Here is a 25,758-nt window from a genome sequence, read left to right as displayed (position 1 = left end):
ATTCTTTACGCTTTTTTATATGTGAGCATTTGATTCATGCTGCCCAACACACCAGGCTAGTTGAGTTACTACACTCACCCATTCTGCTACTTGAGAATTAGCATGGAGCCGATGATATGCAAGGCGAGCTGAATCAAACGCAGCTGTGTATGAATGAGTGCGGTTATGTGGGGTTTAAGAGGGTTTATTGTGTGCAGGACCTACTGGAAGTGACATAAAACACACCAAAGAGCTCCTTTGGGTCTCTATGAAACACACAACTAGGTAAATATTTTCCTCATCACTCTCCCGTGAACAGAAAATCCTACCCTCAAGAGGTATTAAGCTGAAATGTCAAATGCATCTAACGTGTGGTAGCAGCACAAGGACATCTATCTCACATTATCTCTGAACTCATCTGGCTGTTATTGCAGTGTAGCTCTTTCTCGAGGAGTGATGTACACAGGGGTGTGTATTTGTGTTTCTGTGTGATGTATAATGGTGTATCTCAAGGTCTGTCAGAGTGAACCCAGCTGCACGGGGACCGATCCGCTGCTACTGGATCATTATAGTCGTTCTCCACTTGCTTGTCCTCCCACTGTTCTATCAAAACACTCTGCTGGCCACTTCCTCACTCAGCACTGTTCTTTTATCATTATCTCTTTCTGTGTTGTCTGATTTAAAAATGTCCCTTTGCTGTTGTTGCTCCTCTAACTTACTCTCACAGCACCCTTTGTGACCACACGGAGCAGCAAACTGTATCTGAGCTTAAAGGAGCATGCATGCAAAATGTGTGTGCACAGACACAAGTACAACTTACATTCATAAGATAGCCACAGCTTATTGACACATTACGCACACAGGGCTATTCTAAAGCGGAAGTGGGTAGCTTTTAATCTTGTTAAATGTGGAAGCCCCCTGTTGTGTATGAGTTATGAATGAAACAAGTCCAAAGACAAGGAATTATAGGGGTTGCACTCTCCTGGTTATGCAGCTACATGGAGAATAAGTACCAACACGATCAAATAAATGACTTCAAATCTTCTGAGGCTCACTTGTTGGGTTCCCCAAGGCTCAGTATTGGGACCACTGGTTTTTATTACACATTTATAACATATGTGAGGTCTCCAAAATACTTAGGACTAGAGAGCTGATTATTTATCAACTATTAAATTCATCGCTGACACATTTTTAAACAAAAATTGTCTCAAAAATGCCTGTCTTACCTTTTTAAATGCATCTTTTTTATCTCTTTGTTCCTCTGTTACAGTAAACTGAATATCTTTGGGTTGTGGACAAAACAAGACAAAACAAGACATTTGTGGACATCACAGATTAATTGATTTAGCTGCAGCCTTAAAAGACTATTATTCACAAATGGTACATTTTATTCTGTTGTGGAAAGAATTTGGAACAACTTTTGGTTACAGTGGGAAAAGAACTAAAAATTCTTGATAGGTGGCTTGATATTAATGAATGAACACTGAATTGAAGTAAAATGAAATTTATAATCTTTGGGAATTATCTGATTTCATTTAGTTGTGTATCGTGAAAACTGAAGCAAAGAGAATATTCAAGCTTAACATAAAGTTTATTGATCAAATATAAAAAACGGTAGGATATGATGATTATTCACTTCTTCCTGCTCCTTTTTTTTTTTCTTTTACTCATTTAGATTATTTTTTTAATGTCTGAAATAAAAGTCTAAATCTAAATCTAAATCTAAATCGGATGTTACTAATTAAGTTCTGACCAGGCAGGAGCAGCCATAGTTTTAAGAGAGCCAGACAAGGTGCTGACATTGGACAGCACCACAGGTATCCGTTCCTGTCGATGCATGTGTTAATGTGTAAGAGTATTAGACCCTGCCTTTTAAATATACCACCCTATTAGACAGACTGGCCCACATCCCTCAGCCTCTACGGGTGCCTGGAGAAAACTCAGCAATTAGATAACTGGGGTGTGACAGGCTTCTCTATCCGTCAGGTACAAAATATGTGTGTGCATGGCTTCTCCTCTGTGTGGTCGCATGCCTGTGTGCTCTTTATGGTGCGCACGAGTGAAAATACGAGCGGTCTTCTCCATCTTGCTGCGGCACGTGGCATGATGTACGGCTAACCTTCATGCTATCTCTCATCTCTCTCTGAGACCTGAGTGCCTAGTTGGACGGGAGCCACAGGATGGATGGGCAGCTCTCTGCTGCTCCGTTATTGATTTTGCTGGCCTGCTGGCCTTGCTCTCCCGTTCCCACCTCCCACAACCAATTATAACCAGTTCCTGCTACCCATGAAACCAGGGGGATGGGGAGGGAAGACTGTTATTAGACTGAAAGCTCGCTCCTGTGTGTTTCAGCTTTGTATCTGTCTTGTCCTGTGTCAGCATCAGTTAATGAGGTCAAACCTCTTTTTTAAGGATAATAAAAACAATTGAGTTTTATAACATATAAAAGTACAAAATAAAATGAATTTGTGTGTGTGTGTGTGTGTGTGTGTGTGTGTGTCTGTGTGTTGTGATGTGGACTGAGAAAGAGAGACAAAACTATAACTTGTGTGTTTTCAAATCTCTGTGCTCCTACCTCGTCCGTTCTTCTCCTGCTCTTCCTCTTGCTCCTCTACTTCTTCCTCCTCCTCCACCGCCTCCTCCTCCTCCACTCCTTCCTCCCCGTTCTCCAGCTCTTCTTCCCCTTCCTCCTCCTCCTCCTCCTCCTCCTCCTCCTCCTCTTCTTCCTCGTCTTCCCTCATAGCTGGCGAGGTGAGGGTAATCTTGAGCGTGAGTTTGGGCTCTGTTGTAGTTCGTACCAAGATGGCTGCCTCAGGCAAGGAGCTTGTGACCTCATATTTCTCTTCTGTCAGCTTCTGTCATGTGTCAAACAGACGTAACTAGGTGGTCAGAGGCCAAGGTCACAACATGACTCAGTAAGGATGAAAAAGAAGAAAAAGCAAAATATATCTGAGCATGCTGCTGCTTCCAGACACTGCAACAACATCACATAGTATGACAGCAGAAACACTGAGCAAATAACATGCAAGAGAAAAAATGTGGAGAATCTGATTAACCTTGCAGACACCTTATCTCTAGTTATTTTCAAACGGGGCTATTCTGGATGTTACTGATATCCTGAACAAAACCAGCATTTTGAAATGTGAGAAGTATCTCTAACCTGCTTCTCCATATGGCAAAAACACAGACTTTTTTTTTAAAAGTCACATTTCTACCTACAACACTACATACATATCAATTACACTCACGGTAACAAGCAAATTAATAAAGGACACTGATTTTTTTGAGAAACTATGCTAGAATTTTAAAGTAAAATAACAAAAAGAAAGAAAGAAAGACAATAAAATAAAAACCCAAACATGGAAAAGTGACTGAAATTTTTGCTGATAAATGAATGATGAATATAAAAGTAGGCTTGAATCCTTCAACAGGTATCATTACAGGAAACAACTCTCACTGGACATAAGTTAACCAGTGACCTTAATAGTTTAAAACAGGCTAACTGACCTTTTTCACAGTAGTCATACTGATATGAAATAGTCGGGTAAACGCAGGTGTTACCAAGACTAATTAAGTTTCTGGTCCATTTAGTGTATCAGAGCTGTTCCAGTAAGCTAACATGCACAATAGCAGCACCCTGTTTCTGTTCAACCTTCAAGAACTTTAATTAGTATCATTGCCAATACCTGTGTTTACCTTCTATGTGATGTCAAAATGCTGCCATGAACAAAGGTCTATTAGGTCCAATCAACACAGGTAACATTATTTTGTAAAATAAATATTGTATTAATAAATTATGCAAAGCATACGAGATGAATTTATTGTAAAAAGGATGACAGAGAAAGAAAATCATGAAAAATTATTTAATGATGTGTAGTAAGAAACCTGGTATGATGTGTGTGTAGTTTATGTCTCTACCCATTTGTGAAATTGTCTACCTGTATGTGCACTCTGCTTCATTCAGCCTCCATTCTGAAAGAATCAATTACTGCTGATCTCTGTGGTCAGGACCAAGAAGTACTGATGATAATGAATTCATGTCAGTCCACATGGCAGCCACATTTGTCACTTGATACACACGTATTTATTTTTCTAACTACTTCGACTCCTACATTTTAACACAAATATTTGTACTTTCTATTCCTTACATTTTCAAAAAGGGCTTGTTACTTTAGTTTTAATGTGCTTGAGGGAAAATATTGGTTATTTTTATTTTGAATCATTTCACGCTGCCTTCCCAACAAGACTTATTTCAACCTAAATGGATGGGACAGTTCCACATATAAAACATGAATCACTGACGTATTCATCAGTGCATATCACACACAACAGACACAACAAGACAAAAAAGGGTCATAAAAGACACAACAAGATGAAAAGGACAAGAGAGGGAGACTCAACCATGGGTAAAGGTGAGGTTCAGTTAGCTTTACACATGAGCAGTCAGAAATGTCCTTCAGAGGGCTCGTTTTTACTTTTATACTTTGAGTACATATCAGATTCTACTTTTTCCCTTTAACCTAAGAAAGACATTGAATCAGTACTTCTACTTTTACCAAGAATTTAAATGAGTATTCCTATTTTTATCAGAGTTATTATCTGTACTGCTATTTGAATAAAGAATGGGTGTACTTTTGCCACCTCTGCTCATGCAATAACAACAGAACTCTTCTGCAACAACAACCTGCCAACACTTAAAGAAATGAACTCACACAGATTACCTCCACAGGCAGAAACAGGTACACACAGACTCACAAAAACATATAAAGTCATGAAAGCCTATAAACGCTGGATAAACAGATAATGTGAACTAAAAAACAGCATAAGTTGTTTCTGTTGTACAGTGCTCTTGCCCTATTTGCAAGTGGACTGGGTTTATATATATATATGTGTGTGTGTGTGTGTGTGTGTACTTTCAGTACTTACATGAATATGGAATAATTAGGATTAGGGTAAGTGTAGGGTAGGCAGTTATGGTTAGAGTTAGAGTAAACTTCCTGAAAATTAAGAGAAGTCCTATGTCCTCCTAAGCGCTGATAACAAGTGTGTGTGTTTGTGTGTGTGTTTCCGGCAGTGCCTAAGTGAGCAGTGAGTCGCAGAGGGCCCATCTACATCCCATTTGGCTCTGATGAGAAAATCAGAATCTCTGGTCACTGGGCCGAGACATGAGATTACCTCCCTGCCCACACATACACATAGATGTTTCTTTCCTGCCATTCCCTCTCACACCACTTAACTGCTAAAGAGAACAAGCAGAGAGGAGGCAGGGCCGAATTTATTCATTGAGTAATTTCTGCACTAGCTGGACAGGTTGGGGAGTTTTTACCATGTACATAGTCATTTCTAAATACTTTCCCTGAAAAAATATTTTCAGCAAATGGAAAAATTCATCTGACTGCCACAAAACAAATATATCTATCACATTATTTAAGACATTTACAAGGGGGACTGAAAAGTAGAATACAATTTAATTACTATATCATTTAACATGGCAAGCAAACAAGTCCAAGAGTCAATGTCACAGCATGTGCCAGCACTCTGTGTTTTGTACCCTGTGTGTGTATGAACATCGGGAGCTTAATTTCTGTGCCATGACTTGTTAATGAAGACACATGACACTGACGTAGTGACGAGAGCATTAATCACACATGACTCATACGTACTAAAACACCTCTCAACTTCACACTTGACGACAATGCTGTCACTTGCCAACACTCACAGAGCTTCTCATTACACTTACACGTGAACTTATACACACACACACATGCATACATACACACACACACACACACACACACACACACACACACACACACACACACACAGACAGAAGTGAGAGTTGGCAAATTCAAGCAGAAACGCTCTTAGGCGTATCCAAACAGCTTAATTTCTGACATTGGAGAGGACTGTGCAATCAAACAGAACTTTTTGGACAGAATTTGGCAGACTATGAAGATGCGATGCAAGGCTAGGATGCAATTGTGTGCGTATGTCAGCAGGATGTTTGCAAACAAGTGTGTGAGCAAAAACAAAGACAGAAACTAGGGAGAAGCAGCATTATGTGTCTGCACACATGCATCTGTGTGTGTCTCTAACCTCTATCTGTGTGGGTAAATTGTGACAGACAGTGTCCAGCAGTGTCTGTGTGGGTTTGTCTCTGCACATCAGCACGAGCTCCAGGTCCATGTCGCCTTTGATCAGGAGGCCTTTGGCCACCAGGCCAATCCTCATCACTCCACACAGTATGCCACCGCTGCTGGACTCTCTGTTTATGAAGAAAAAACAAAAACAAATAGGTAACAATCACACCGTGTGTGGTTTTTAACTGTAAGGACAAACACATTACAATTTACAGCTGAACAATTCAAAAGTTACTACAGTACATCCTATTTTTAAATGAAACCTCAACAACTTCATTGATGTATAGATTTAAAAGATAAAAAAAACACACTACCATCACTCATATGCAGGCAAAAGGTCCAATTGATTTTGCCAGTGTCATGGAATATTTTGGTATGTATCATTTTTTATAATCTTTGGTAAGTATAGCTGTATGATTAACAGATTAAAATACAACATGCCAGTTAAGATTGCAAAATAAGATCCGACAAGGCAATTCAAGATCTTAATGAGAAGTAGTGAACCCTTAATAAAAAGATTCATGAAGATAGCCGACCATGGAGGCTGTGCTCAGAGATTGTCAAGTGGTATAAGTTCATTTCCTCTGGATCCAACTCTCTGCAAGAAAGTGAATGAATGAATTTCCCAAAATATTGATATAGTCCTTAAAAGGAGCAATATGTAACACCCTAGCATTCAGCACTGAGTACTGCAGTCCAAATAGTGAGTTGGAGCCATAGATGGCATATTTCGTAGGTTGAAACCCAATTCAATATACCATCTATGGTTGAAAAGCATTGTTTCCCCCATCAGCTCCTCCCCAGACTTGAAGCTCGGGCAGGTTGCTACACTAAGTTGATCAGCTGTTTATAACTGTCAGTGTCTGTCGGTGTAAAGCCCTTTATCCTGAAAACAAAAGCCCACTGCTCCAAAAATCCACACTCTGGAGTTGGAGTTCAGCGACTGCCTGCCAGATTCCATTAACATATTGCTCAGTTTAGCTGCTGTAAATGTCAATGCCTTCTAAAAGATTATCAATGATTCTTATGATTCATAAACATTAACTCATTTGGTGAACAACATGAACATGAAACAGGCAAACAAAAAAAAAACAAAATAAAAAAAATCACTGGTTGCTGTTCTACTATATGTCACTACTGTCACACCTGTAGCCGTCACTGGAATCCTCAGCTTCGTCACTTGGCTCATCACCAGGATCATCCTCGTCTGTGTTGTCTGCTGGTTGGCTATTGACCTGGCTCTGGATATCGCCGCTGCTCTGGTCCAGCCAATCAGAGACGTGTTTAAGGGCGCACTCGACAGTGGACACCAGTGTCTGAACGGCTTCCAGCTCCTGAGAAGAGGGGTAGATGGTGGAGTGTTTCGCCATGACATGGCGGTCATCGTTACTAAAGGAACGGAAGGACCTCTGGAAGAGAGAGAAGGGTGAGAAAAAAAAAAACAAAGTTAGAAAAACTCTCGACATCTTTGTCTACAGCAAGGACACCACTGAAGAGAGGTTTTCAACAATACATGAATGTTTCATCCATCAAATTGAGCTTTGGTCTCCCTGTTGGCAACTAACTTCTCCCCATCACATACTGAAAATTAAAAGACACATAAATGCCTTCAAATGGCTTTTTGTGTGTATTGGGTGTCTTGCTTTCATGTAGATTGGACATGTATCACTTTCATGGGCAAAAAATCAATTCTTAACTCAGTGACAGCTCCCATTTAATGGTGTTGACCCTGTCACACATGCACATATACACACAGCTACAGAAATTAATCTGAGCATCATCCTCACATCCTCTCCACCTGTCCTAATTCCATCACATATTCTGGTCTTGGGAATTTATGTCAGCTCTTCTGTCCTTCTTACTCTCTGGGAGACAAAAGAAAAATAGAAGGGCCACGTCAGAGAAGCCAAGAAGGAAGAGAATAGAGGACAGCAGAGGAGGGCGAGGGGCACAATGCAGAACCTTTAAAATGGAAAAAAGAGAAAAATTGGTTGTGGGAGGGCAGGCCGAATTCAAAGATAAATGAAAAAGGAAGATGAAGCAGAGGAGAAGGTGTAACTGCGGCTTCTGTGATTCACCGTCTACCATTAATACCACCCAGATTTGCCCCTGTGCTTATACACATTCATATGAAAACAGCTTCTAAATTGTATGTCAGCTGTTTACATCTTTTCACGTGTCATAGGATTTCAGTGGGTGGTTGTTTATGTGGCTAAACTTTGTTGGGGTAGAAATTATTCAAACATCTGACCATTAGGTATTAAATAAGAAAATTTAAATGTAAAACTGATATAACATGAAACTTAATTGGCAATATAGGGGACAGATGATGGGGTAACTGCTTTGCAAGAATAATTAGATTAAGATGCATTATAATCTATTATCATAGCAGCAGGACACCTAATGTAACTTCTCTAGGGCAACTGTATAATGAATAACAGAAATACTTGTACAACAGGCAATTAATATATTATAATGCTTGTCATACCATATTATTTCAAAGTAATTCCTCAGAGTTTATTCAGCCAGCGGCAACACTACTTCTGTTGTATTCTTAATCTTAATTCTCTTTTCTAGCTGCATTACTTTTGCATTATTAAATACATTAAAAATATCAGCTAGAAGAGTGTACTCAGTAGAGTGCAAGTCTCCACCAAGCAACAGATGGTGAAGCACCTACTGCAATGGTACCACATCTGCCAGGTGCAACCACCGGAGATTTGTAAAGAAGTCTGCATCTCTCATTGATTTACTAGCAGACCCTGAATGCTCCAATACGCGGACCACACATACGCATAGTGGAGATCATGGCAAAAATAAGAAAACAGGGATTTAGTCATCTTGTATCATGCTTAACTTCAGTGGATCATAACATGACAGGTATGGAATTAATCTGCAGATGCTCCACTTCTGATGAAATTAAACTTTCTGAAGGGTGTCAATTTTTGAACCGCTACAAAGGTCAAAATTCAGCCTGCACAAAAATGTGCACAAAAAATATTAGCCTGATGGTTCCAGTAACGTGTGTTATTAGCTCTGAACAAGGACAGGAGCACCAGCCCCACTGGTCGCTCACACATACAACCTATCATACGATCTCCCCAAGGCTTACGTCTGGTGGAGATAACCAGAATTTTGAAGTCACTGTGGCATTGATGTCTTCAGTTTTAGCTTAATTTTTCTTTGTCTTCCCTTTTATCCCTTTCTCTATTTCTATGTTTCTTTTTTGGCTATATAAAGACATTATATCTGAGAAAAACAATTATGAAAGCTATTGTTTACTGCATCACTTGGGAACCTGAATCTGAAGGATGAGGTTCACTTTTAATCATTAGAGGTTATCACAGCATGCTGTGGAGCCTGAGGTACATAACCCAGTTCAACATGAGGAGGCTGCTCTCAACAAGCTGCTTATCTCCAAGACCCACATTTCCCTTTTCACTGCACAATCTACTCAAAGAGACCCACACACACACACACAAACACACACACACACACACACACACACACACACACACACACACACACACACACACACACACACACACAGGGGGAAGATGACCTTTTCCATGTAGTATGTATAGTGTAGCTTGAGTGCTACTACCAACCTACTTGAAACCCAAGGACCGACTGCACATACATACACACACACACACACACACACACACACACACACACACACACACACACACACACACACACACACACACACACACTTCATCCCATTTCTAATTGAACTGGTGACATTCTCGTTCACCAGAGTGAGTGAGATAAAGCCATTAACAGAATGGAGGACAAGCCCTGCACAATGCCTGCAGCCTCGCAGCCTGTGTAGAGTGTGGCACAAACATTTGGCAGGGCCACACACTCCGCTCCCACTGGGACTGTGATTCTCAAAAACTCTGGCAAGACACACCAGCATGACATTGAGTGAATTTAGAAATAATATGCAAGTAAGTAGCAGTAGAAATCTCATTACCATGACCTGCATGGCTTCCTTTGACATTTTCAGGCAATCAATATTTTAATGTAACTTGAACATTTTTTTTTCAATAGGTTTAGATCTTCATTATGAGGCATCTATCAATAATATTAAATCTCCTTCCCTTTAGAGGGACAAAACAGATGACAGGACGAAGCCAATACAGGTTTAATTGCACTGGTGTAGAAATGATTAGCTGAATCAACAATGACTTTGACTGATTTAAAATATGAGGATTTACCTCTTTCCTCTGTTTTATATCATTAAAAATATCTCAACCAAAACAAAATAAATTTGATGATGCATATTTTCTACATGAAAAATTAAGAGTCGGTTTTAAAATTAAATTCTCATTGGTGCAAAAACAAATTCTGCCAAATATGGCAACCTTTTAAAAATCACATCAATAACAGCGTACTAAACCTTCCCACAAAGTAGCCTAGGTTAAATGCAATTCAGAACAGCACAACTGACCAATTCAACATCCATTTTAACTACACTTAAAGGGTACTGATACTGATACCAGCATTGGGTATTGGTCCGATACTGACCTCATGTACTCGTACTCATACTCATAAAACTATTTCGATATCCCACACCCGATACCACGTCACGAAAAATAGCCGCTCGATACAAGTAAACATCTAAAGAGTTCAAGGATTTTGGCTCGTACATATATTTGAAAAATTCTTTCAAAAACCCACACCAAAAAATCTAGATGGATAAACTACAGGTAATGTTGATTTTGGGGTGAACTTCCCCTTTAACACAAAATCTTTTAAATTTTCCTAATTAATCTGGTCTTAATACATTTTCCCATTGTCTACATTTGAACTGTAGTTGCTATACATTAAACCAATGTGCAATACTATTTTCTTCCTACATTGTAACTCACCTTCAAAAAAGTGATTTGTTTTACTGTGTTTTATTTCTGTTTTTCTGTTTGACTGTTAAATGTATTTGTTTTATCCTCTATCTATTTAAAAGAGAAAAATGAATAGTCGGATTAATAGACAAAATATAAAAAATCTATTTTTTTAAAAAGTGAATACAATAGTCACTGTGTAAGTGTGTGAATCTGAGGAAACCACAGGTGAAATGCGCTCTTAATAAAGTCACACTAGAGGCAGCTCAGTATGTGGTGGTTTATTTTAATACTTACACCTAAGTTGTTTTTGCGACAGACCAGCACTTGATTGCTAATACTGGCTGTGCAGGGGAAGTTCTGTTAATTGGGAAAAAATCACTTCATTGAACCTTTTTTGAGCTATGATTAATTTTAACTGTCTCCAACTGATGTTTTAAAATGTCAAATTCTAGCTTAAGCAAAACTTATGGTGTATACCTACATGCACGTGTACAATATTGTGTGTATCTTTATACTTGTGTGCCTCCTCGGAGCAGTGTTTAACAGACCAACAGTAGCAGATTTTATGAGCCGTTGCTAATGGGAGCTTCTGCAGCCATAAACCACACTGCAAAGCGAGTGTCTATGTATTTGTGTGTGTTTGGGGGTGGAGGTGGGGGGTGTACTACTCGACCATGGGGGAGTTGTTGCCCAGCCGCTCTGATCACCATGTAAATCAGAGCAGTTGAGGACGACTCACTGACAGGAATTAACCTCCAAGGCCAGCATGTGCCCAGATAATGTTGCAGATATTTAGACAAGTGACATGATACGTAAGCTACTGTAGCCGAGGAAGGAACTGATGCATGATATCACAGGTTACACACACGCCTCTGAAAGAAAGGCTGAGTGAAAATCTCATGGTAAATGCTTAAATACTGAATGCTTTGCCCTTTCATGATGTTCTTCAAAAAATGCTGCTTCATAGCGCTCTGTTTTGAAATAGCTACTCTCAAGCCCTCTTCACAACCTGATTATATAATACAAATACACAAGAGTACACTCTCAATCTGTTAGACACAACACCCTGGTTGTCCTCGAATCCACCCTGACCGGCACACCCAGAGGTCAACTGCACGAAATGTTCTCCTATCCAAATGCGCTTGTGTGAGCGTATGAGTGAGAGCAAACTAAATCATAAATGATGGTTAAGTCACAAAGCATCTCTATCTAGATGCCTGCAACAACCCCCAAAGTCACACAAAATTTCAGTGTCCAATTTCAGCACACTGACCTAAAGTTGATCCTTGGCAGTTAAAATGAACTTCAGACTGATATGTGCAAAACGAATCCTGCTATGTCTCCAAACTTAATATATCATGCTCAAATCAAGTTTTGATATTACAGATTAACAGCTGTAGAAAATTTAACACAGCAACAACTTTACAACAAAGTGTGCAGGGATGAGACATGCAAGCAGTTAAGACAATCAAGCAGGTTGTAAACAGGCTAACAGTTAAGCCATGTAGTCTGAACCAATTCTTCTAAATTGGCTATTCTGGGGTTTTGTTTAAAATCCGTCTGGTTGACTCATTGTTCTCATTCCCAAAATAAATTAACGTGGAGAGTGGAATATAAGCATTGAACATGAGCAAATGTATGAATATAATCCAACACCAGAATCCTTTCATATCTACCAGGATAAAATGTACATATATATATATATATGTGTGTGTGTGTGTGTGTGTGTGTGTGTGTGTGTGTGTGTGTGTGTTTCACAAAATTAGCACCACCACCAGCCAAATGTTGGTAAAATATGCAAATAGATAGTAGATTTTCTTCACCCTTCAACCCAACAACAAATAAGCAAACAATGGCAACGTATTAAAGGGTGAGTTCAGTAACCTGGGCCCTATTTATCCATGTTTTTGTGTCTAGGTGATTAATGCTTACAACAATTTTAGAAGTTGTTTCAGTACTGAGGGAGAACGCTGCAGGTGGCAGAAATGAAACTAAGCTACAACGTAATCCCTCCAGGCAATTGTCCACTGTCAAAGTAAGTCCATTAAAAGGGCTTGTTTTTGCCACCGGCAGGGTCAAATTGTTATTGTAAAAGTGTGACGACATTATGGAAAGGATACCTACAGGGATTTCAAAGAGTAAGATAGTTACTTAACCTGAAACCTGATAGTTATTTAACCTGAAACAGCCATTTTACTGCTGTGGCCAAACGAACCAGACTCCCTTTGGAAAACATTGTTATCATCTTCATTTAAATTCAGCAGAAACAGAATAAAAATTTCCAAAACCATGTGAACCAGTGGCTCATCTTTCCACTGATTCAACAATCTCAAACTCTGCTTGTTTGGTCGAAATAAAAACTTTTACTCACAGAGGCAGATGTGGAAATACTCTGGCTGTACATGCTGTTCCTTCCCACTGCTTCTTTGATGTCTGACCTCCCTCTTGCTCCTCTCCTGATATTTTCACATCTAACACGGTGAATAAAGGGTTTGTTTTAACCAAACCATAGTTGGTGAATGTTGGAACAGTGGAAAGACAAGCCAAGACATTTTTGGCGAGTTTTCTTTTGTTTCTGTTTCTGATTTTTTAGAAGGATGACAAGGACAATGTAAGTCAGTTCTGTAAAAGGAGTCTGGTTACCTTTGCAAGAGCAATAAAACAGCTATTTCTGGTTAAACAAAACTATCTTACTCAAAAAAGGTGCATCTATGTAGCGATCCTAATGCTGTCAGACACACCTGGTTGAATAATACATTTTAGTCTTAGAATGGCTGGTAAAATGTGAACATTTATTAGCCATTTGGTTTTGTACTCTGCATGCATATCATTAAGTAACTAAAAAGTGTAAAATAAGCATTATTTTAGTTCACTGTGGAATGAAGAGCTTGACACCGGCCTGTGTATAAGCCAGGTTAGACTGCATACTATTTACTGAGTTTTTGCATGAATTTAATATCTAGCTCCAAAGCAAATTTTTGCAGGAAAGCTCAGACATCCGAAACAACTGATAACTTTGTGAAGAGCCAAATATGAATCATAGAAAATCTGTAAAATTGTATGAAGGAACAAAAAAAAAAAATCTGTTTTCTTCCCCGTTACCAAGGAATCAGAGACAGACATGCGCACATACAACTGTGAAATCCCAGCTGTCTGCAAGCCAGCAGCGCACACCCTGCACTGTGTATCTGTGTGTGTATATATACCTTCATATGCCATTGTTGCATAGTGCTTTTAGACCACACACTTACCAATTACACTCCATTTCATGCTCCAGTGAGGCCGACCGGCTGGCAGACCCATGTTACATAACCACATTACACAGCATTTACAATTCACTGTGTAGTCAACTAACATGCACACACACCAACACAGGAAAACCCTGTACATATCATGGCAAAAAATACAATAAATGTGTTGATACACACACTACACAAGAAGATCACAAGTGACCTATGTACATAAAACCCATGCAATCAATTACACAGTGTCTTACACCCATCACCTCCATCCATCACCCTCCATCCTGTCCTTAATGCCCTGCAGTAAAACCATTTCAGTTCAAGGTGTTGTGGTTAGACACGCACACTGTCAGCAGCGGCTACTTCACTTAAGAAGCAACAGAATCCAATGAATTTCCTCTCCGTCGCGGCCTGTCTCTTCCTGTCTCATCCTGTCTCTCTGTGGCCATCTGCTATAAATTGCATGACCCAACACCAAGGAGTCAAGTGTCCAAGTGTCCACTGGAACAATATCAGCTGTGACTGGAGTGACTCTATACCCATGTCTTTGTTAAAGACATTTTCTTTGTTTTCCTGCAAAGTCCTATCTATTACCTACAACCCCAATTCCAAAAAAGTCAGGATGTTGTGTAAAATGTAAATAAAATCTGAATTCAATGATTTGCAAAAACCTTTTGACATGTATTTAACTGAATAGACAACATATTTTATCTTCAAAACATAAAAAACGTGATTGTTTTTTGTAAATATACACTCAATCTGATGTGAATGCCTGTGATATTTCCCAAAAATGTTGGGACAGGGGCATGTTTACAACAGTGATACATCACTTTTTCTTTTAAAAAAATTCTTTAAGCATTAGGGAACTGAAGACATTAATTGTTGAAGTTTTGAAGTGAAATTCTTTCTCATTCTTGCTTGAAATAAGACTTCAAATGCTCAACTGTCCAGAGTCTCTGTTGTATTTTGTGCTTCATAATGCACCATACATTTTCAGGGGGAGACAGGTTTGGACAGCAGGAAGGCCAGTCTAGTCCAGTCTACTATGAAGCCATGCCATTGTAACACAGAATGTGTCTTAACACTGTCTTGCTGAAATAAGGGGGGATGTCTCTGAAAAAGATATTGTCTGGATGGCAGCATATGTTCCCCCAAAACCTATATGTATCTTTCAGCATTAATCTTCATATGCTTATCAGTTTGAACATTAAATATTTTGTCTTTGCACTGTATTCAATTGAATACAAGCTCAAAATGATTTGCAAATAATTGCATTCTGTGTTTAATTATATTTTTCACAATGTCCCAACCTTTTTTTGGAATGGGTGTTATATTATTTTTAGAGCACCATTGTGGAATATAGCTCTGTAACTATCTTTGTGTGTGTGCTGAAGCAGTGGGCCTGAGATGGTGTTTGTCTACTCTTATTTTTAATAAGTCATGTGCCTAAAGTGTGTGCAGAGAGCACTCACCACTACAAGGTGTTGTGAAGAGAGAATGAAAAAATGAGGGAAAGAAGAGAACAGCAAAAAGGTGGAGGAACCCTCCTAAAGTAAACAAACAAGGAGAGATCGAGTAGAAGGAGGTGCAGGGAAATTGACAAACCGGATTTTAATATTTTTAGCCAGCTGCAGAAACAAAGGTTTGTTTGTAATAAAGATGACAACAAAGGCCAAACACCCTCACAGTAAAAAAATATACCAAAAGCCAGAACAACACATCTCCACCCATAAATGCCAGGCAAAACAATTTTAGAAGGGATGTCACACATCTTTAGTCCAAAACCACGTGAAGTTGAAGGGGAAAAGAGAATTCAAAAACTTCAAAAACCCATCACAAAATAGGCTAGGAGTGATGGGCAACACACACACACACATACACACAAAAATAAAAAAATACTCTGCGTTGTCTCTGTAACATCCAGCAGCCTAGAGGAGATTGCATTAAAAATTCATTCTGTGATTTATCTGCACTCTGCTTGGCAGGCCGGCCCGCCACACTCCGCTATCCTGTTTTATTGTGCTCTCCCTCTTTCTCACTCTTTCAAATTACCACGTGTGCAGTCACACATGCATCAAATTATATCACCAAATCACAATGCATGACAGCATGATCTAGCAGCAAAATAACAAACAAGCTGGACCTCTAAACTGTCCCAATTAACATAAGATAAAATAGAAATATATAACATGTAGCAATATGCAGAACATGTCATCAAGGTCTGCAAAATTCCCAGCCTGTCTTCTTTCAGGAGGGATGATATTCATTTAAAGTCTGCTGCCATCAATAAAGCCTCCTCAAACTACACTACCCAGCCTACTTTGCACTGACGGAAGACTTTTTTTCATCTATGCCCTTCACCCCCTTTAATGTGTCGGCATTGTTTAAAAGGTTTATGGCCTGCCTATAAAATATTATGACCAGACGGCTAAAAGCAGATGAGCGGGCATACAATTACGGTATTGAATACGGCCATCTTTACATGAGGGAAATACCAGCAGACATTAAAATAAACATAAAATGATGTCATATCGAAGACCAGAAAAACGTTCCAATAAAATGTTTTCCTGTTTTCGACAAAAGCTTTTAAACCCTAATTAATTTTTATTTTGTATGTTATGTTTCTACTAATATTACTTTTATATGCCATTAGGTGATACTGCATATATTAGCAAAAAATCAAAGAGCAAATAGTATCAATCAACAGCACTGATTGGGCAAGAGGAAAGACAAGAAAAAAGGAGAGCGGACTTAAGGTGGGTCTAACGGGTTGGAGCTAACCTCCAGTCAGGAAAATGAAACAGACTAAATGGGACTCAGACTGGCCATGCAAGAGGAAATAAGAGACTTTGTGCCTACTAGAGCTGTGCCATATCATATTGTCCATGATAACACCGATATAAATTTTTACGATTAAAAAAGGGTCATTTCGTGATATCAATGACATAGCGATGTGTTCTCTAGTGCACACAACAACACAAGTCCAAACATGTCCTAAATTGTTCTAAATGGCAGAACACGCACTGAAATCTGATAATCTTGACACGCATCAAACTGCCTTGACGTTCGCCCTCAGAAGTTGTTTCTGTTTCGGACCGTCAAATGAGGACCAGAGCTTATTGCTGCAGCTGTAGTTTGTTTGTGGGGAGAGCTAAATGGAATAAAAAGGCATGGACGTCAGGAACGAGAAATATCATGTATAATTTTGTGGCTATATCACGCACCTCCAGTGCCCACTTTTAACAGTGTCCTCCTCCACTACAACATGCCAGATCAAGTTGTTGCACTTCACAAGCTAACTGTGTTCTGAGCGGAAAGGACACAACACGCAAGACTCCTGCAGGACAAGGTTTAATGCAGGTGTTTAATGCAGTCAAAAGTGATGGACAGTGTCTTTTTTCTAATCTCTTTTGGGCTGTAGTGGATAGAAGTGAACACGAAAGACAGAAAACAGGAGAGAGTTGGGGTTGACACATAGTGAAGGGCCTCAGGCAAGAGTTGAGCCCCACCCACTGCAGAAGACTCACAGCTTTGGTACATGGGGCATATGCTCTACCAACTGTGCTGCCAGGCCACCAAAGATGGACAATTTCAATGAGGTTCAACTTTCTGTGTAAAGACGTCTACCATATTATCACAACTATCTTGTTGCAGCGGTATATGTTTACCCATATGCAAATTCCAAAAATTCACCACAAAATATTCCCTTGGTGTATTTGTGTATATGTATATATGTACTGTATATGAAATAATTGTATATATTGTTTTATTTTATTTTATACACTCAACAAAAGTATAAATACAATTTATCAATCTATGACTTTCTGCACGCACATAAAGCATTTATTCCTCTCAAATTTTGTTCAAAAATTTATCAACACTCATCTAGTGCTTCTCCTTTGCCAAAATAATCCATCCACCTATTATCCCACTGATTGGCTAGTACTTGTTGCCTTTCTTGAATAGGTTGGTTAGGTTTAGGGATGAGGACTGACTGGTTAGGGTAAAAGTAGAAGAGGTCTTGGATCTTTACTTCAACTCAAGAAAAATGTAAGCAAAAACATTTTTTGATGACTATATTTCGTCCTCTTCTATTCAATATTTAATCATCTGTATGTAATATATGTGTGCACCATGAAGGGACTACAACTTTAATTTCATTGTGCGACACTGCGTTCTATAAAGATAAATAAATTACACTGATAATTCTACAACAAAGATGATGTAAAGATGGAGGTATTACACAGAAGTGGAACTGAAGCCACAATATTGATCAAACTTTTCCTTAGGCATCCTCCGCAGTGTTTCCCCAACAAACTGAGCAGTGAATTAATGATGACACTTACAGTACAAGGACCAAGCTATACAACATACTCGACAGATACAAAATAATCAACCCAAAATGTGTGTACGGATGCGTGTGTGTAGGCACAAAAAAAAAAGAGGCAGGCAAAAACAGCAGGCATATGTATTCATTAAAAGCAGAAAGCTCAGAGGAAAGTGGATGAAGAAGCCGTTTGGTGTATTGTGTGGTTTACGCGGTGATACCCTCGCCAAGGTCACCCACAGTATTTGCTGCATCACCATAACTCAAGACTAATCACGGTACACACACACACACACACACACACACACACACACACACACACACGCACTAGTCTCATTACCCTTGGTTATTTATGAGCTAAACCATGTGCCCTCTTCTGCAATGTCCAACCTCAGCACCTTCAGCAACATCTTGTTTTCTCTCAATCATTCATTTTTCTCGTCCCCTCCTCTCCTTTCCTCTCCTCTCCTCATCCTTCCACCATTCCCGTCAAACTGCTCCTCCACTCTCTTCATTTTTGCACTCATTTTTCCTCTTTCCTCCTCTTGTTCTGGTTTTTAATAATTCATCTCGTGCCCTTCTCCCCCCTCGGGGGAAAAGCTCCCACTGTCACAGGCCAAGACCATTAATCAATCCCTCGTCTCTCTACCTCCACCTCTCTCAGCTCTTAACCTCCCTTCTCTCCCCCATTTCTCCACTCTGCACATCTCTTTTTGCTTTCCACATCCTTTTGCGCTTTTCACTTCTCATGTTTCTGTCCATCATTTATGTTTTTACCATTTTATCTGCCCCCACTTGTCATTTTCCCCTCTGCTGTGCTCTTTGATCTTCTGAGCCACACTCTCCTCCTCCTAAACACAACACAGTTATTTTTCAGCATCTTGTTCCTATCATAACGTGCCTCTTGCACTATTACATTAGAAACAAACCTTATTTCTACATGAATAAAGGCAGGATGTATCAAATTAATTCCATACATTATTGCCACTTATCAGACTATAGGAATATAAACAGCGCATGGCTGTGATGCTTTTCATAAGAAATTAACATCAACAGTGATTAAACAGATTGTTTTTTTCTCTCTCTTTCTGTTAATAACCACTCTCCTTCTGCTACCTTCCATGTCCGTCTTTTTCTGTTTCCTTTCATTGCTTTTCATATTTTTAAGGGATGATTCAGAGTATGACCTGCAGTAGATGGCGGTCAGCACACCTCCAGTTTGAAGAACCAGAGAGGAGTACCAGCACACAAGCTAAATAATGTACTGCTGTGGATGGGGTCAGCAGCAAAACGTGTTTTAGCCATCTTTCCAACAGGAAACTGCTGTTACATAAGTCAAATATCACTCTCTCTAAAGCCACCAGACTCTGTTCGCAAAAACAGTAATTTAACCTAGCAGAACACAGGAGTAGCTGGTCCACTGCTGCCTCAATAAGTTACTTTGTTTATGTATTGTGGGACTTTGGTGAATCGGAACTAATCCTAAAACAGTGAAGTCACACAAAAACACAAACAAACTGGCCACGGTGAACCAGTAGCTCCCGTCTTCTGCAAGGTAAAATGACTGATTTTGCTTATGGAGTTTGGTTGGTTCAGAGAGAGCAATGGCAGTTTCCCATCAGAGAGGACTGGCTGCTGGCAAAGTAAAGTAGTGAAAATATTCTAAATATACACTTTAACTAATACTGAGTTTTCAGTGGACATTTTTTAAGTAGCTAAAGTACATTTTGCTGCTGACCCCGTCCACAACAGGTCATTGTTTAGCCACAGCACTGGTGCCCCTCTGCCGCCATCTACTGTAGGTAATAGAATGACTATAGATAATTACCCCATATAACCCCACATTAAATAATCCAAACTACCAATTTAACCTCCTCAGTCTGTCTTTCGTCTGTCTTCTCCTCTCTCCCCAATGAGATGAACTTATACAGTAGCCTGTATAGTTCCTCCCCCAAAACACAAAGCTGCACAATCCTTTCCACACTAAGCTCTTATCAGGTATCTCTTTGACACACACAGACTCTGTTGTCATGTCTAGAACGAGTTATCAGATTGAACTCTTACACCCTCCAGTCTGGAGAGTGTTTCCTTACTCTACACACAAACACACAAACACACACCACAGCACCTACAGTACAGACAGACAGAGAGTGCATTACCATGCCTGCAGGAGGAGTGGTCGCACGTTTCCTTCCTTCTGACGCCCGCTTCTGGAGTTGCTGGGCGCGTGATGGGGTGCAGAAGCAAGGTTACCGGTCAGGATGTTGCTGTCACTCCGTTTCCCCTCCTCATGTGCCCCTCTGTCACTCTAGCCACTGCTCTACGAGAGGTTGTACTTCTAAGAGACGAAGGAACAGAGAGGAGAAAAGGTTGATCAGTGCCTCAGCAACTACAAGAGGAAGTGTCAAGGGAAAATCTAGTCCAGATACAAAACACAAAAGAGGAAGAATGTTAGTTCAATAAATCACTAAATTAATAATATAACAAAATACAGATAATAAACACAGCAGCATGTTCATCATCTAACCAGCATCAACCCTCAACCTCACACATACACACATGCAGTTTTCTATGCAAGGCTGCAGTTCCTGTCTGACCTTGAGTAAAAGATCTGACAAAATAGCTGATCAACCCATGTGGACATAGACAAGTGGACACACTCACACACATACTCACACACTCGCGCACGCATACTGGCCTTCATTCATTTTTCATGAGCTGGCAGGGGTCTAAGAGAGGGGGTGTGATACAAACATGTACTTGTTTTCATACACTGGGTTACACACTTAAGCATACACCCACCTCCATTCACACACGCAAACATAAAGATGGACTACACATAAACTGCTCTTTTTTCTGGAAAAGGACATGCAGAAGCATAAATGAGCATGTCACTAGATTCACATTAACATGTTTTACACATACATACAATATATGTTTATAATATAATTACAGGCCTACATAGAATTAGTTTAAGAAGCAGTGTGTAAGATTTAGTGGCATTTAGTGACAGTATCTAAAGCCAGTGTTTGGTTTGGTTCCATTCTGGGCTACTGTAGATGAAGACAGCAACATGCTGGCCCCATGAAAGAGGACCTGCACCTTCTGTAGATATAAACAGCTCAATTTAAGGTAATGAAAACAATTCAGGTGAGTATATGTTAATGAAAACATACTAAAACAATATCACAATGAGTTCCACAACAGTACTGGGACTGGACTGTTGCCAAGCAACCCATAAAGATTTTCCTGCACACTAATGTTAACTTGCTAGCTACTTTGTGTAGGTCTACACATTACTACAGTAGAGTTCTCCTTTAGTTGTCTGAATGGATTAATAAAACAGCTTTAAGACTGTGGTGTTGACCAAATAACTGGACCTGGACCACTTCAGAAGGAAGGACTCAGTCTGCCTTCAAGAGAACTCTGGTGCAGTTCATCTGTGGTCTGAAGGTAAACCAAACAATCACAGAATTGAGTGATAGCAGTTATGTAATTTTAGCATGATTTCAAAAGCTAAACTATGATAACTCAGCTAAATAGCTAATTGTGGAATCTGTGCAGGAAACAATAATATAATTGATCTGTATAAGGCATGTACTGTATATATTCCTGCAAATGATTTCTTAGCCAAAGCATGTACACTTGGATATATTCTCTGATTAAAAGGTCAAAAGCTGTTAAAACTACTGTTCTTGTATCCTACTCAATGTACTTTATTAGATTTAAATGTGTTTGTGACAGGGATCCCACAGCCCCAACTCATTACTGTACAAGATGCCGCCTTTTCGTCCTCTTTTTAGTCACTGCAACATTTATGTAACAGTTAGAACACCCGTAAAGCAGAGTGATAGATGTTGTTATAAGTCCTAGTACTGTTACCTGCTATTTTACCACTCATGGAATGTCTTTTGTCCAATCAAATTACTTGGTTGGAGCTAACTGTTGTATAATTACTCATATTATATTCTAGCTCTGCCATATTGAGCCAAAAATACCTGTAAATCTTACACTGTGTCTTTAAAAAAAAGCCACACTGAGCCTCAAAGTGAGTCCACACCTCAGCAATCATGAATGAATTATGACATTTCCAACCACTTCACAGAAGGAGTGACAAAAGATGTGACACAGTTTTGTGAAATAATTATTATGGGATTTCAGCTTTCCTCTAAAATACTGTGTTTTACTATAAAGCACTTCTGATTCACCCCATGATGAACAGCAGAGAGGGCGGCAGGAAACAAATTGAGAGAGATGAGACTGACAAAACTCAGAGCTGGACTTGAAATCACAGTGTTTAGTGCTTGGCAAGAGCTGGACCACTGTGCACTGTGCTGAGTGCTCCTTCAAATACAATGTGAAACAGTAATGGGTCTAACCTTATCTCTGTCTGGCTTTTATTCCTTTCAGTGAACAAAAACAAGAAAGATGACAGTAAAGTAATAGTGAAAAAAGAAGCAAATCTCAAAATACACAGAATAAATCCAAAAAGAAAAAAACGATAACAGTAAACCAATTAACCTTTGTGGTCTTCCATGTCTGTTATTATGGGTTCATGATTTTATTAAGACAGTAAATTAACTGTAATTACAACCTTGAACTTCACTGCAGTTACTTGTGACTTCTACCATCAGCTCATCTTCAGGCTGCATAAAGTAAACTATGCATGTGGTGTTGCTATGAAAACACGGGCCAGTTTTATCAGTGCAGAGCAAGCCGAGGTGAACAGATACACAACGTTCCTATTCACAACACGAAATGTCAACAGTATCACCACTGACAGTACACAGACGCATCTGGCCACACTCAAACCAGAGCAATGACATTTATAGAGCTGTGCATGTCTGCGTGTATTCACACAAGAGTGTATGAGATGATTTCTCGAAGGTCTTCCAAACGCAGGGGTGGGCCGTTCAGGCAGGTTGGGGAGAAACTGCAGTACTGTGATTTTCATTAATGAAAACTGATAGAATATTTCTGTAACAATGAATATGAGAGCCAAAATGGGATGACAATAAAAAAGACATGGTAGCAAATATAGTTAGGTAACACTGCTGCAAAAAGCAAATGTCTGCCATTTATGCTTGAAAAGTTACTGAAATTATTAATCAATTATCAAAATAGAATCAGGTTGATTCTTTGTCGATCATCTAATCAATGAATCTTTTCAGCTCTAAAACACAGCCTCCAAAATGAACACGAAGGTACCAGGGCCTCATTACTGCACTGAGTTTGATCTCCAAAACCCATAATCTCTGAGAAATATAGATTAAGCAGGAGCTGCATTGATATGGGGACCAATATAGACATTAGTGGAGCAGAATCCAGGAGAAAGTACACATGCATCTATTAAAGCCCATTACACACACCAGACTGTATCTCTGCTGTTGTACCCTACAGAACTATCACCAGCAATTAATCAAAATATTACGGAAATCACAGTATGGCAAATGCAATATCCAATCCCAGAAGCTGCAGTTTTTTGATAAAGGAAAAATGTGTGACAATACAGCATTATTATGAGGTACTGTAGTGCTGCAGAGATACCCTGGCCAACAAATCTTGTTCTTCAGAAGCAGAAAAACATGTTTGCTTGGTATAGACTCGACAACGTATTGATTTTAAGAGATTTTTTTTATGTGAAAATGAAAATTTCTCACTGATCGTGAATCATATCGCCATCACGTCTGTCAAAATAATCATAATATGATATTTTTCACCATATTGTGTGTCCCACGGGTAACCAATGGGTGACCCACAAAACTGTTGTGTAACAGCTAAAATTTTAAAAAATAAATTTATGGTTGTGGGCACAGGTAAAAATTAATTAATTACGGGCGGGCAGAAGGTTATATATATAATAATAAAATATACAATACAATACAAACATATGCTGTTTTCCCCCGGAGAAATAAGAAAAATGCAAATTACTGTGCAACATTTTCAACATTTACATCCATTACCATAGTTCTATCAAGCCTAATCAGCCAGGAGGATTTTATTATGAAAATCTATGACATAACACTTGAACCCACTTCCTGCTAAACAATGGGACATCACTATTTGTTCTGACAGTGATATACGCTACCTGATGGCTAGGATGGATGAGATAAAGGCAAAAATAGCCAGTGGGGGATACAAAATTGTGAACAATACATCATTGAAGGCCAAGTCAGACGTTTGGTTAGACTTTGGTGCGCTCAAAGAGTGAAAATAACCCCTAATTTCCACCAGGTGTGGCTGCACTGTGGCTTTCTTGCTTGTAAAAAGTTTTAAAAAGTATTAGCTTTTGATAGCTGCAAGCTAGGTGGTCATCACTATAAAAGCATTTCAACAGCTGCAGGAACACATGCGCTGTGCCAGTTGAGAATTTAAGTCAGTGACAAGGCAGTGACTTTGTGTGTCTATGTAATCATGGTTGCAGGTCGGGTTGCAGGGCTTATATTCACAGTTCCAGGCAGGTGTGGATATGACTCGCGGGTCATATGATTGCGGGTAATGGCTTGTTCTCAGTTTTGCCAGCACGGGCAGGATTGCAAACCTCGACCCATGCAGGACTCTTTCTTGCAGCCCTACTTGCAAATAACAGTGTGGACAGACTGTATTAAAGATCTTATTTGAGAGATAAATCTGATTTTGCTGCAGTCTGAACAAAATCTATTGTTTAGAGCATCTCTTCACATTGACAGTACATACAACCAGATTGCAGTCAGGAGAACAGAAATGATAAACACACATGTGACTGTTGGTTTCCCCTGGAGTAGACCTGCTGAGGGATGACTTGTGGTGATGCTGCAGCCTCTCAGTGAAAGCTCAGTTGGGATTTGGGGTGAACAAGAACTGAAGAGGAACAGATGCAGTGAGTACTTAGAGAAAAGACAGAAAAAAATGGAGAGAATGGGAAATGAGCATGAACAGGAGCTAGTAGGGCGAGGCGAGCAGGCCGAAGAGGCAAAGAGCAAAACTATAAGGAGAATACAAAGTGGTGCAGGGGGACAGAGGGGAGCCGGATAAACAGCAAGCGTAGATATTGAGCTGGCCCCTCGGGCAAACAGACTCCACCAGAGGCTGCTCCTCATTTTCTCTGCAGCTCTCCCTCTCTAAGCCACTGGCAGCTGGCCGGCCACACTGACAATTACCTCCTCAACACACCTGGCAGCGACAGTGTCTCTGTCTGTGTTCTTGTGTTTTGCCAGTTACCTTACAGCCAGCACTCCGTG

The 25,758-nt window shown here is 39.6% G+C and overlaps 1 protein-coding gene across 6 annotated transcripts in view; it reads right to left on the bottom strand.

Moving 5' to 3' along the window:
- Positions 1 to 25,758, bottom strand: part of strbp (spermatid perinuclear RNA binding protein) — a 106,974-nt gene that overhangs the window by 24,917 nt on the left and 56,299 nt on the right. For all 6 annotated transcript variants that reach the window (XM_084745420.1, XM_084745422.1, XM_084745426.1 and 3 more), the window contains 4 exons: positions 20,698 to 20,876; positions 7,266 to 7,528; positions 6,076 to 6,244; positions 2,555 to 2,834 (listed from right to left, as the gene is read on the bottom strand). In XM_084745420.1, the coding sequence (XP_084601546.1) occupies positions 2,555 to 2,834; positions 6,076 to 6,244; positions 7,266 to 7,528; positions 20,698 to 20,700 (715 nt within the window). In that variant the 5' untranslated portion in view covers positions 20,701 to 20,876. The remainder of the gene's footprint in view (positions 1 to 2,554; positions 2,835 to 6,075; positions 6,245 to 7,265; positions 7,529 to 20,697; positions 20,877 to 25,758) is intronic.

Source organism: Lutjanus erythropterus, chromosome 20, assembly GCF_056507025.1.
Source record: "Lutjanus erythropterus isolate fLutEry1 chromosome 20, fLutEry1.hap2, whole genome shotgun sequence".
In the NCBI taxonomy this organism is placed as follows: Eukaryota; Metazoa; Chordata; class Actinopteri; order Lutjaniformes; family Lutjanidae; genus Lutjanus; species Lutjanus erythropterus.
This window is presented reverse-complemented; position numbering and strand designations above follow the sequence as displayed.